Below are 13384 nucleotides of genomic sequence, written 5' to 3'. Positions count from 1 at the left end.
GAAGAGGAGGACTTCTACCGCTCGGAAGGAGATTACCTCCGCGAGAGCTACTACTCAGAATCCTCGGCGTCGCTAGAGGAAGAATGGCAGGATCTCGAGGTAGATAACCCCGAGGAACCTGTGGAGACATACCCTTCGAGGCCTTCGCCGCCAGACGACATCGGGGCTTACTATAAGGTCGTCAAGAAGGCTGCAGCAGTCTATAATGTGAAGTTGGAGGAGGAACAGACAAAGGCAGACTTCCTGCTAGAAACTTTGCTCCCCTCTCAGACGAAAAGCAGTTTCCTGCCCATGCTGAAGAGCGTCACGGCCCAAGGGACTGAGGCCTTCAAGGAACCGGCTACATGCAGGTCAGTGACCCCGAGGACGGAGAAGAAATACAAGTTCTCCTCCGAGGACCCCCCTTATATCCAGGGCACAGTGGCAGCTGACTCTATAATCGCGGCATCGGCCAGGAGAAGGGCCAACGTGCCAACCACATCTGGGCCACCACCTGTTAAGGAAAGCAGGAGGATGGACCTCACTGGAAGAAAAATAGAAAGAAATGCTGCTATGCATTGGAGGCTCAGAGTGAGGGGTCTGTGGAACCCAGGAGATGCAGTCAAGCACATCAACTACCTGGAACTGAAAACAGTGTTGCTGGCCCTCAAGGCCTTCCAAAAACACCTTTACAACAAAAGGGTGATGATACAGACAGACAACACCACAACGATGTTTTACATCAACAAGCAAGGGGGGACTCAGTCATTCCCCCTGTCGAGCTTGGCTCAAGAAATATGGAGATGGGCGATCCCACGCAGGATAGACCTGCTTGCCATACACCTGCCAGGGAAGGACAATGTGGAGGCGGATTGGCTCAGCAGGCAAGCGGCGGTGTCCCACGAATGGGAGCTGAACAGCCAGGAGACAGAGAAACTGTTCAGGAGGTGGGGCACACCAACAATAGACCTGTTTGCAACACGCCAGAATGCAGAATGCCAAAACTTTGCATCGAGGGAACAGGAACCGATGTCCCATGGGAATGCCCTATGGATAAGCTGGTCAAAGAAATTTGCCTACGCTTTTCCACCGACGCCACTGATCCCCAGAGTCCTGAACAAGTGCAGGTCGAGCAACATGACTCTCATCCTGGTGGCTCCCCAATGGGCGAGGCAGACATGGTACTCTCAGATTATGGAGATGTCGCAGGGCAGAGCACACAAGTTCCCAAAAAGAAGAGACCTTCTCTCCATGGAAGGGGGACAAGTTCTACACCCAGAACCAGAAAGCCTCAGCCTGTCAGCGTGGCTCCTGAGGACTTAAAGTTCGCACATCTAAAACTACCAGAGAGCACACTTCGGGTGCTGAGAGAAGCAAGGAGACCCAGCACGCGGAAGTGCTATGGGGAAAAATGGAAGAGGTTCACGCAGTGGTGCCATAGGAAGAACTTGCAGAGAAAACTGACGAGAGAGTCTACAGTACTTGGATACCTCACGCACTTAATCAAAGCTAAACTAAGCTCGTCCTCGCTGAGGGTTCACCTGGCGGCGATTGTGGCATACACAAGAGGAGAAACAGGGAGAAGTTTCTTCACTTCCAGAGTAGTTAAAAGGTTCTTGGAAGGAGCAAAGAGAATAGCGCCACCCAAGAGGATGCCGCCGCCGGCATGGAACTTAGTACTGACAGAACTCATGAAGCCACCGTTTGAACCCATCCATAAAGCATCACTACAAATGCTGACAATGAAGACAGCCTTTCTAGTAGCAATAACATCGCTACGCAGAGTAAGCGAGCTACAAGCTTTGACGCTGCAAGAACCGTACATACAAATACACAGTGACAGGGTCGTGATGAGGACAGACCCGCATTTCATGCCCAAGGTAGTGTCTAAATTCCACATGAACCAGATACCTAGCTTCTTCCAGAAGCCAACGTCAAGCGCGGAGAGGGCGCTCCACACTCTGGACGCAAGGCGGGCAGTAATGCACTATATAGAAAGGACGAAAGAACACAGGAAGACGGAACAATTCTTTGTGTCCTTCGCAAGGAGTTTCCTGGGTAAACCAGTGACTAAGAACCCCATAGCAAGATGGATTGCCAAGACAATACAACTCTTCCACAAGCAAGCTGGTGAAGAGCTCACTGAGGGGCCACGAGCCCACTCTACCAGAAAGAAAGGGGCAACGATCGCCTTCCTGGCAAACACGCCCATCCAAGACATATGCCTGGCGGCAACATGTGCTTCAGTGCACACTTTCACTAAACACTATTGTGTAGATGTGCAGATGAACAAGGAAGCACAAGTGGGCCAAAGAGTGCTTCATCATATCTTTAACAACCAACGCTCATCTTCCAACCAGCCGCCACATGAGTGACAAAACCGCTACGAAATCTATGCCCAGCATAGTGAATCCAAAAAGATTCACGCTGCAAAACGAATAGTTTCTTACCTGTCGGTGTAGTTTTGCAGCTTGAAGATCTTTCTGGATTCACTAGCGAACCCACCCGCCTCCGCCAGAAAGATGAGGCTGGAGAAGGTGGAAGGACATAGAGTAAGATAGGAACGTTTAACAAGACCATATACGTGAAGATGTTTACGTTGAAGGAAAGTTTAATACACATAGCCATGGATTCACCACAGAGACAAAAAAAAAAAAAAAGAATCCGAAGATGGCGCCCAAGGGTGGGAGCTTCTGCAGGAAGCATGCCAACGTCACGAAGGTGCACCAAATGGTGGGACGTCGACGCCCACCTGGGCTACAAAAAAAAAGAAAAAGACTACGAATCCGGACCCAACCACCAGATCGCGGAATAATGCACAGCATAGTGAATCCAGAAAGATCTTCAAGCTGCAAAACTACACCGACAGGTAAGAAACTATTCGTTTGTCCATGTGTGTGCACCACTGTGCCAATGTCGGTGTGTCTGCCGCCCCCCATTTTTGTACTAGTGTATTCTATTTTAAAGCAACTTATTTGGTTGAAAGTAAAGCAGAGGAATTAAGTCTATGGTTGTCCCTAATTGTTCTCGTACTCTCACCTAAAAATTAAGAGTGCATGCCCCCACGCTCCATCTTTGTTCCCAAGGCAAATTCTTTCTTCCTGTACCTAGAATTTACTTTTGGCAGGTGTGCTTTTTGAATGCTGCCGCATAGAAATGAAATATGCTACCTTTGGATTTAAAAACAAAGTGTCAATGGCTTGGTTCAAAATAGAACTTATTCAAGGCTGCTTACGTCAGACAGTATATAATTGCTTAGGTTATCTAGTTCCGTATAGGCCCTGCGTTCGTGAGCTCTATAAATAACCTAAATAAATCTGGGGATTATTCAAAACATGGAAATCGTAGGGAACCATCGCTGGTAAGTAGCTTGTTTCTGGCCATAGTACGAGCCAGCGGAATTGCAGTGCTTTCCTTGGATTTTGTGACAAATGCATCAAAACAATATTTGCTGCCTAATCTGCATGTTTTAACTAAAGATCTAGCTTTAATGCATCAAAAGTTACTAAAACATGGCAATGAGTTTCTACACAGCGGAAAGAACTTTGCAAAGGCTATCTAGTTATCTTTCAGTTGCTTATTGCTGTATTTTAGTCTTCAACCGGTGGTGAAAACTCTTCACAGTCAGTGTTGCTGTGTTTAAAAATTTCAATTACTTTCACAGCATAAAACATTGTTGCACAATTTGCCTTTTCGTACCATATAATTTATACATTTTTTACAGCCGCCAGCCAGCACCAACACTGCTGCCCCCACAACTGCTGCTACCCCTACAGATGAATCAAGCACATGTTCTACAACACAGACTGTATCATCTCCAACTGGTATAATTCCAGGCAATAAATATGGTAAGCTGTTGCTCTGTGTGCTGACAGATTTTTTTTTAATTTGATGTGGTGAATGGGAGGGAGAGTAGGATTTAGATTGCCTGATAACATGCTCCTGGTGGTGAACGCTGTCTATATGCAACCAGACATAAGAATTTCTGGAAACGTATTTGTTTCAAAGATACTTGGAACACAGCAATTCTTGTGACATCCATTTCTGGGAGCACTCAGCTTTATCTAGTGTCAAAGCTATATTCACATCCTTGAAGTCTTCAAATACTGTTGAAGGATTTGTGGCATTGGGAATGTGACCTGTTAAGAGTGGACTACAGTCCTTTAACCCCTTCGCTGCGGCGGCAATTCCGCCGCAGCGCTGGGGGGGCAGAGCGGCGGCCGCATGCTTGTGACGGAGCTGCTCCGTCACGAGCCGCGGTTGCGCTGCGCTCATGGCGGAGCGGTTCTGTCATGGCCCCGCCCGCTCAATAGAACGCGGCAGCAGGGCCATGACGAAACCGCTCTGTCATGAGCACAGCGCAACCGCGGCTCATGACGGAGCGGCTCCGTCATGAGCATGCAAGGGGTTAAAAGGTGGAAGTGTTAGCCTGAAGAAGAGCTAAAGGGCAAATATTTTGAAGACTGCCATATCTGTTTACGAATAGCTATGAATTCTAGTTTGTCCTTTTCAGGCTAAAAAAAGTCAGATTAGAAATTAAATGATGGATTAGGTCCACTATTTTGAGAAATGTCTTCTGTTCTAGTTATTTTCTCCAATGCGATTGCAAAATAGTTGCTGAAAAGAAAAGGGAGTGAACTAAAGAAAACTCCCTTTTCTTATCTAGCTATCCCGATTTTCTGATGGTGTAACCAAAAATTAATTTTACAATATGATCAGATGAGCCCCTATGTATTTGTCTTTCACCAAAAACGTGTTTGGCGTTTAAGGGACACAGATGGCATGATAAAATATGCAGTTGTTGAATACTCCTGATTAACCAAAAGGGATGGCCGTGAAGTTTTAAAAAAAAATCTAATTAATGTTACTGTGTGACGTGCTTGATTTGAATTTGCTGGTTCAACTGTTTCTGGTGTCTAGCCACCTTGAAGATGTGCACAATTCTATTCATGTATCGTTGAGCATGAGGTAAACCACCCCTGTGGTTAACCAACACCAAGAATGTTGCAAGCAGTTATTTGCTGTAATCCTGGTGTCTTTTGTTGGGTTGTTCGCAACTAAATCAAGTTTTGAGGCAGATAAACCTGATGTATAAATGTGTGCCATTTCACAGCGGTCCCAGACACTTCGACCTACCAATTTGATGAATCCTCGGGTTATTACTATGATCCAAACACAGGACTCTATTATGACCCCAACTCTCAGGTAAGCTTTGCTTCTCAAGGACCTCTTGAAGATCACTGCAGTATCTTGTGCTGGTATTGCTTTTCTCACGCCCTCACCCACCCCTCCCACTCTTTTGAATATTTTTTAAAAATCATGAAAAGCTCTAAAATGTTTGATGATGCAGCCTCTCCTGTCGTCTTGAGTTTGAGTATGCTGCAATGGTAACATTCTCGGACACCCACCTTGTTAGGCTGCTAAGAAAACTCTTCGGACACACATCTATAATTCTTAACATTCCTTCATAGTGCTCAGGTTGTGGTGAGGATGGTTGGTAAAGAGGTTCAGTTTGACTTTTGGACTTGCATTTACTTAATCGCTGCTTTGCTGAGTTAGACAGTTTTGGCCAGCTGTGAAAGGGGTGTTAGAGGTGGTCAGGTTTCTTATACTTTGAGTGGTTGTCTTTTTTTAATTTATAAACTAGACTGAATGCCTATAATATGAATTCTATAAAAGGGGTATACGTCCTGCTTAAATGTCAGTGGTTATTTTTTAGCGCCTAGCCAAAGGGTTCTTAGTAAGTGTTGTGTGGTCTGACATTTAACCAAAGCTTTATAACTTTCTAAAGCATTTGAAAAATTGTTGAAAAACAGATTTTGAGCAGCTAATGTACTTGTCATGGTCTGGGAACACACCCAGTTTAGTTGTGGTTTTGATGTTCTCAAATATGTTGAGACAGTACGTCGGGTTGTAATATGCAAAGCTGGTTCTTTCATACTTGCTGATTTTGAGGAACCTACCTTTTTACAGGTGTGTTGTAATCTTTCTTTGCATATTTGTAATGCTGAGATTTCGGTTTGGAGTTAATTTGTATATAGTGCCCAATACCCTTTGGAGGTGTCTGCCTACGGTGGTAGGTTACTACCAGACAGTCTGACACCATACATTACAGACAACACATCCACTAGAACAAAGGACCACCTATTCACTTCAGTGACCTTTACCTAAAAATCCCTCTATCAGTCTTTAAACCATTATTTGCTTTGTAAGTGTAATGTGACGAATTGTAAACTACCGTGTTGCAGAGGCAAATGCTTCGTCATGCTTGTGATGCAGTGGTTTCTTGTACTTGATGCGTTGTAAAGGTGACCTACCTCGGCATGAAGGTTTAACAATAGTTGAGCTAGTGTTTATCAACTTTTGAGTTTGACAAAGTTGATTCTTCTGAGGGTCATGCTCTTTTGTTTGCTCAGTGTACTTGCCCTGCTTGGTTTTGTGGAAGACTAATAGACCGGAGCAGTTCACACATCTCGGGTGCTTTATTCAGTTTTAAGACCAATAATTCAAAACTCCTGGTCGGCCACCTAGTCTCAAAGCATTGCTTGTATAGAAAGGCATACAGTAAATGTATAGACACTGGTTTGATTTAGACAGAGGACATGGATTTTGCTAATTTATCCTATTGGTTGCTAATTTTAACGGCCGGTGGGGGAACAAGTTTCTTAAACTGGAGTCTAAAAAGGTGCACTGAGGTGGCAAGGGCAGTGGAATATTCCCGAAGGGTTATTTCTTGTATTTAGTTAATGAGAGACGCTAGATGGGTAGTTTATTGTACACCTTCATGTAAAGTTTTCCATTGGCCTGATATCAAGTGACTGCAGTTAAAGTAGTGTGATTATCGCCTGTGGAAGCTACCAGGTGTGATAAAGATCGCACCATACCGGTCTTGAACAAAGCAAAAAGGCCCAGTGTTTACAGGACCTGTGGATGTTTCCTGCTGCAAGCACAATACTCCACGTTAATACACCTAAAAACTCCTAACTGTGAAGTAATTGCTACGTCCATCGCTGTTGTCCAATTATTATCAGATTCGACACCAAGATTTTTTTTTTTAATCAGATCTCATCTGACAGGGTTTACTCTTAATCGAACCATATGTACCTTATTGTAGACCACACTTTGTTAGCTTAGGTAGTGGTAAACTGGGTAAGATGTTTAGTGTCTACGCCTTTATTTAAATTAATATAGGGAATGTCTGATGGAGGATAGAGTTTTCTTAGGGCTACTGCAAGGAAATGAACATTGCTTCCTAGATAACCATTTATAATTCTATAAGGATTTCATGGCGAGGAAGCCATAACTTGCTCAGGATGTTTCAAAGCTGGTCTGTATTTGTGTCACTGGTACAGTAAGTCAAGTTGATGCTCTTAAACAATAAATCAGTTTGATTGAGAACGAATAGTAAGACCTCCACTGAGTGATCAAATGAGCCACTTGCAGCTAAAAATGGCTTGATTTTAAAGTGGGCAACAAAAGCCAGTACATTTGAACACAACTTGGTAATCATTTGTCTGCCTGAATCGGGTGGCAGCATGCTATATATTTTGGAATGGAAAAGACTCCCCTAAAATACCTTAAACATGTTAAGTTTTAGAATGTTCTATGTCTGCTTTTATGCATTCTATGCAAATTGTTAGTGTAAATGTGCTTTTAGACTCCTCTTTTGGATAAATAATACAATTTTTTCTTGGGCCCAGTATTATTACAATTCGCTGACTCTGCAGTACCTGTACTGGGATGGAGAGAAACAAACCTATCTCCCGGCTTCTGAAAGTGCACAGCAACAGCAGCAGCAGCAGCCGAACAGCATGGCTGCCAACACTAAGGAAGCGAAGGAGAAAAAAGAAAAGCCCAAGAGTAAAACAGCTCAGCAGGTGAGCAGAAATTGTGAAGTTATTCCAAGCAGTGTTAAGACGAGAGGCGTCTTAAGAGTGTAGGTTGATTTGTAGGCACACTTTTTAATGTTTGAATGTTAGCTTCTTCAAACCTTCATTGCTACATTTTATTTTGCATGTTTATCAATAGTTTTGGATACAAAGTATGTTACCTTTAACATTCTGTGTGCTTGTGCAAATTTATATATTTTACATCTGTCAAGGTAAAACTGATGGGCTGTACTTTGCCTTGAAATCGGTTTTAAGCCTTTTCTTGTGCTCTGGTACAGTTGATTATCATCCTGTGGCCTTTGTATTTGTTCTACATTACTGAAACCTAATATTGGTACAGCATGCAAAAAACACGTAATAAAAGATGCCCAGTCTCTGCTATAAATTTGAAGAGTAGGACTTAAATGATTGTGAACATACCTAGCCTGATAAAATTAGTTTAAAAAAAGACAATTTGGTATTAGTAGCATTATGCAACTGCTGAAATCCAGGTGAGCGTTTTAGCCAAGCAATTGCTGTAAGAAGATGGCTCAGTAGGTGGTTATACGGTGTACAGAGTCAAGTAGTTCCCCAATAGTGTAAAGGGCTCAATGTAAAACCCATAATGCTCTAATAGTTGTAGTGTGGGCGAGCAGCCGTTGGCCTACCACAGGATTGTGGGACCTTTAATGCACAACAGTGATCAATAATGACACACGACTCTAGATCCAGACCAATTTTAGAAGAATATACTTTGTACTTTATCCTAAGACCAAGATCTTCGCAATAAGATAAGTGTTTTTAAATAAAAATACTTTTCACTTTGAAAAATCTGAACTTAAACTCTGGCATCAGTGTAGTTTTATTACAAGGAGCTGTTTGGTACTATGGTTTTCCAGGTTTTTATAATATTAAGGAACAGACCCATATACTAAATATCTGGTCTTGTAGAAATGCCCACACCTGGAATATAGTGCACCCTGCCTGGGGGCCGGGAAGGCCTGCTAGAAGGGTGACTTGCCTAGATCTCAGGCAGTGCTAGCTGGCATGGCACACAGGCAGTGCCATGTCAATATGGTCATTTTCACCTCACGGGCATGTCCGCTGCAGTGGCATGGTCCTAGTGAGGGGGTCCCAGGGGACCTGCTTCAGCCTCCAGGCCCTGCAATAGAACCCCATGTTCGAGGCATATGAGCTGCAGATTGTACACTATGCATAGCTCGCCATCTGGTGTTGGGCTTGCATGTTTTTGTCTTCGAATAAGTCTTGTAGTCACGAGTTTGATGACTCCTCCTTCGGTCGACAGTGCGCATGGGCTTCAGCTTCATCGTTGGATTGTTTTCTTCCGCCATTGGGTTCGGATGTGACTTGCTGTGCTCCGTATCGTTATCGAACCCCCTTCGACGCGCAATCGAACTTAACCGACTGTATTGTCTCGATTGCGTGCCTTCGACACGCACCCTCAACAACTTTGATTACACTTCACGCCTGCGAACCTCCCCGTTGGCCGTTGGGCCTAACCGCACTGATAAGGGACAGATGTCGATGGCACGGGCTCCATTTAAGAAATGTCCACAGTGTGGTGCTAAGTTTCCACACTCTGACCTCCATCCGGTTTGCAATCTGTGCCTCTCGGGAACATCGAGAAGACTATTGTGAAGCTTGCCTCTCATTCAAGTTGGGATAGTCTAGCTCAATGCCGCAACATGCAATGAGGCACAGGTTCCATTCCAGACATCTTCCATCCAGGTCCCTATAACCATCCGGAGCCAGAACAAGAATTGATTCCGGACTCCGAGGTAGACTTCTCCGACGCCGAAGATGACATCACCCCGGCTCTAAGGGACGCGATTACTGAGACCCCAGCACCGACCAAGCCCATACCAATGGCTCATGTAACACATTTGCCTTTGGGCTCAGGTTCACACCGTACAACAACTTTGAACGTCCTAGACCCGGCACCGAAGGACAAAAGCCATCCGGTACCGAAAACACCTTTGGCACCGAAAGATCAGTCGTCCGAGTTACCTCGCCCTCTTCCACCAGCACGGGAAAAACATTCGGCACCGAAATCTTCAAAAGATCCCTCGGCACCGAAACAGTCCGATAAAACATCGTCAATGAATCGGCCGGATAAAGCATTGGCAATGAAACAGTCGGATAAAACCTCGCCCGAAGCACACAGACAAAACTTCAGCACCACAACACACAAAAAACTTTGGCACCAAAAACTTCAGAGCCAAGACCATTAAAGGACAAGGCACCAACATCTTCGGAGTCTGGGACGGATGCTGGACCTGACAATGTCCCAAAACTCGCAAAGAGATCTTTGACACCAAGCAAACCTATCTATTCCAAAGAGCTTTACTTTCTGGAGCCAAAACAGAATATCTTTATTCACCCCAAGACTGGTCAATTAGTCACCAAGCCACCTACAAAGTGGAAACCAGAACATTTGCCACAAGCTCCAGTTCCTCCAAAGAAGATTCATATAGCTACTAACACTTCACCACCTTCACCTCCAACACCAGATAACCCTAATTTAATCATTCCCCCCCCCCCCCCCCCCCCCCCCCCCCCCCCCCACACTCTTCACAATCAGATGATAGTGACAATTCACATGGGGATGGGCAACTGGATGAAGATGTAATGCCATTAGATCCTGATGATTCACCACAGGAACCAGACCCATGGAATGATGATAACGATCCTGATCTAGCCAATGATCCCGATTTCTACCCCTCAAAACCATTCCCACCAGATGCTAATAAATGGGTAGATGAGTCTAAACTTAATCCGGGAGCAAAAACTCAGGATCCAAGGAGCACGGATCCTAGGAAAAAGTCTTCGGAACCAAAACCTGCTCCAAAGACAATAGACACTGTTAAAGCTAAGCATTTCTGCCCCAAACCATATTAATCGGCGCCGAAAAAAGATTTGCCAGTAGAAGAGCTTTTTAGACCTGATCCAAAGCAAGACTCTTCATATTAATCCAAAGACTGGACATAGCACTTCAGTGCCTGAAAAGAGGAAAATGGACTATCCTAAGCCACCGCCAGTTCCTCTAAAAAAGCATGCTTAAACTTCACCAATGAGGATTCCTCCACCAGAAGTAGAAGTACCAGTAGATATTTCTCCTGTACTCACCATCTAGTACACATAGTCTTATACCACAAGTTGAGGATGATGGGGATAGCTACTCACAAGACATAGAGTGAACATCACATGGATGGCATTAATGACCCAGATGATATTCCTGGGCCATCAGGTGACCCATGGGAAGATTATGATGCACCGGATCTGCCATAAGATGATGTATACCCGTCTAGACCATCTCCCCCAGATGACACTATTGGGTTTACGCAGCTCATTCATAGAGCAGCCACTTTCCATGGAGTAGACTTACACACAGATACAATGGAAGAAGACTTCGTAATGGACACACTAATGTCATCACATAAGACCACAACCACACTTCCAATACTTAGTGGAGTGGTAAGACATGCACCCGAAATATTTAAAGACCCAGTCAGAGCCAGGGTAATTAACCCCAGACTAGAAAAGAAGTACAAAGCGGCTCCAACTGATCCAGCATACATTAAAGGACAGTTGCCATTGGACTCCTTAGTAGTGTCAAATGCGAGAGAGCTAACTCTCAGACAACCGGGGATGCTCCATCATCTGACAGTCTAAGCTTTTATATGCTTCAGGAAAACGCACCATTTCACAAGCAGCTAATGTCTGGAGGATTGCTAACACTCAAGCTTTGTTAGCAAGATATGATAGAGCTCATTATGATGCGTTGGGGTCACTCATGCAACACTTGCCAGAGCAATATATAAACCAGGGCTTCTGACCTAATACAGGAAGACAAAGTTATTACGAATACCTTCATAAGATGTGCACTAGACACAGCAGACACCGTTCCTAGAGCAATAAATAGAGGTATTGTTGCATAGACATGCATGGTTACGCATCTCTGGGTTTAAACCAGAAGTACAAGCCAGTATCTTAAACCAGCCATTTGACCAACAACATCTTTTCGGTCCATCAGTTGATAGTGCACTAGAAAAGATGAAAAAATATACAGACACCGCAAAATCCATGGGAGCTTTACAAACACAAGCCCATAGATCTTCCTTTTGTCGCTCCTTGTATAGGGGCGCCTCGAAGGGTTTCCAAACCGACAATACCTCCTCCTTTTAAAGCGCCCAACCAAACATCGCCTAGTAAAGGATATTGTAGAGGAGGTTATAAAGGAAACCACAGTAAGGGCAGAGGTAGAGGAAACCACAATCGCAACATCTCTACTCCCAAACACTGACTTCCCTTCCATCCCCCCAGACTATTCCACTCCTGTCGGGGGAGGTTACAAGAGTTCCTACCTGTTTGGAACTCCATCACCACAGACAGGTGGGTAAGACAAATAATTCAATATTGCCTGGAGCGCACTTCCACTCCTCCAACAATACCACCCAGACAGCGTCCCATGTCACAAGAACACCTCATACTGCTAGGACAGAGGTGGAATCTCTACTGCAAAAGAATGCAATAGAACCAGTCCCAAAACAGCATCAAAACACAGGAGTTTATTCTCTATACTTTCTCATACACAAAAAGGACGGGTCCCTCAGACCTATTTTAGATCTAAGGCCCCTAAACCTGTACATACAATCAGACCACTTTCATATGGTTCCGTTGCTTAAGAAGGGAGACTTCCTTGCCACATTAGATCTCACGGACGCCTACTTCCACATTCCCATACATCAATCGCGACAAAGTACCTAAGGTTCATTTTAGAAGGTCAACACTTACCAATTCAAGGTACTCTCTTTCGGAGTAACTACAGCACCTCGAGTGTTCACAAAGTGTCTAGCAGTAGTAGTAGCAGCACACTTAAGAAGGGACAACATTCATGTCTTCCCATATCTGGACGATTGGTTAATAAAATCAGTCATACAACCAATGTGTATAGCACACACATCAAACAATATGCCTGCTACACAAACTGGGATTCACAGTAAATCAAAAGAAGTCCCATCTCCAACCATCCCGGTCTCAGCAGTATCTGGATGCTACAATGGATACCTCCAAAGCAATAGCGTACCCCAACCAAACAAGAATACAAACTATGCAGGATCCAGCCACAACACCCCATACCAGCTCGAGTGTTCATGCAACTAAGAGGAATGATGGCATCTTGCATTGTCGTAGTACCATATGCAAGACTACAAATGCGCCCCATACAAGAGTGCTTGGCAAGTCAGTGGAATCAGGCTCAGCAACAAATAACAGATCTGGTGGTGGTAGACGTCCGGACATATCACTCTCTGCAATGATGGAATACTAAGAACCTTCCCAAGGCCGTCCGTTTATAGAACTTGTTCCACAGATCATACCAACCACAGACTCGTCTCTCATAAGATGGGGAGCGCATTTACAAAATCACACAGTACAGGGTACATGGACAATGCAACAAAAACGACTCCACATAAACCATCTGGAGTTACTAGCGATTTTTCTAGCTCTATAATCTT

At 44.4% G+C, this 13384-nt stretch overlaps 1 protein-coding gene across 1 annotated transcript in view; it reads left to right on the top strand.

Annotated features, from left to right (window-relative positions):
* RBM5 (RNA binding motif protein 5) overlaps positions 1-13384 on the top strand; it is a 242450-nt gene that overhangs the window by 140764 nt on the left and 88302 nt on the right. The window contains exons 16-18 of the mRNA XM_086938797.1: positions 3704-3827; positions 5093-5184; positions 7680-7856. Coding sequence (XP_086794923.1) covers positions 3704-3827; positions 5093-5184; positions 7680-7856 — 393 coding nt within the window. The remainder of the gene's footprint in view (positions 1-3703; positions 3828-5092; positions 5185-7679; positions 7857-13384) is intronic.

The sequence above is a fragment of the Lissotriton vulgaris genome, chromosome 9 (assembly GCF_964263255.1).
Source record: "Lissotriton vulgaris chromosome 9, aLisVul1.2, whole genome shotgun sequence".
In the NCBI taxonomy this organism is placed as follows: domain Eukaryota; kingdom Metazoa; phylum Chordata; class Amphibia; order Caudata; family Salamandridae; genus Lissotriton; species Lissotriton vulgaris.
Note: the sequence above shows the minus strand (reverse complement) of the source record. Positions and strands in the feature narration are given on the sequence as shown.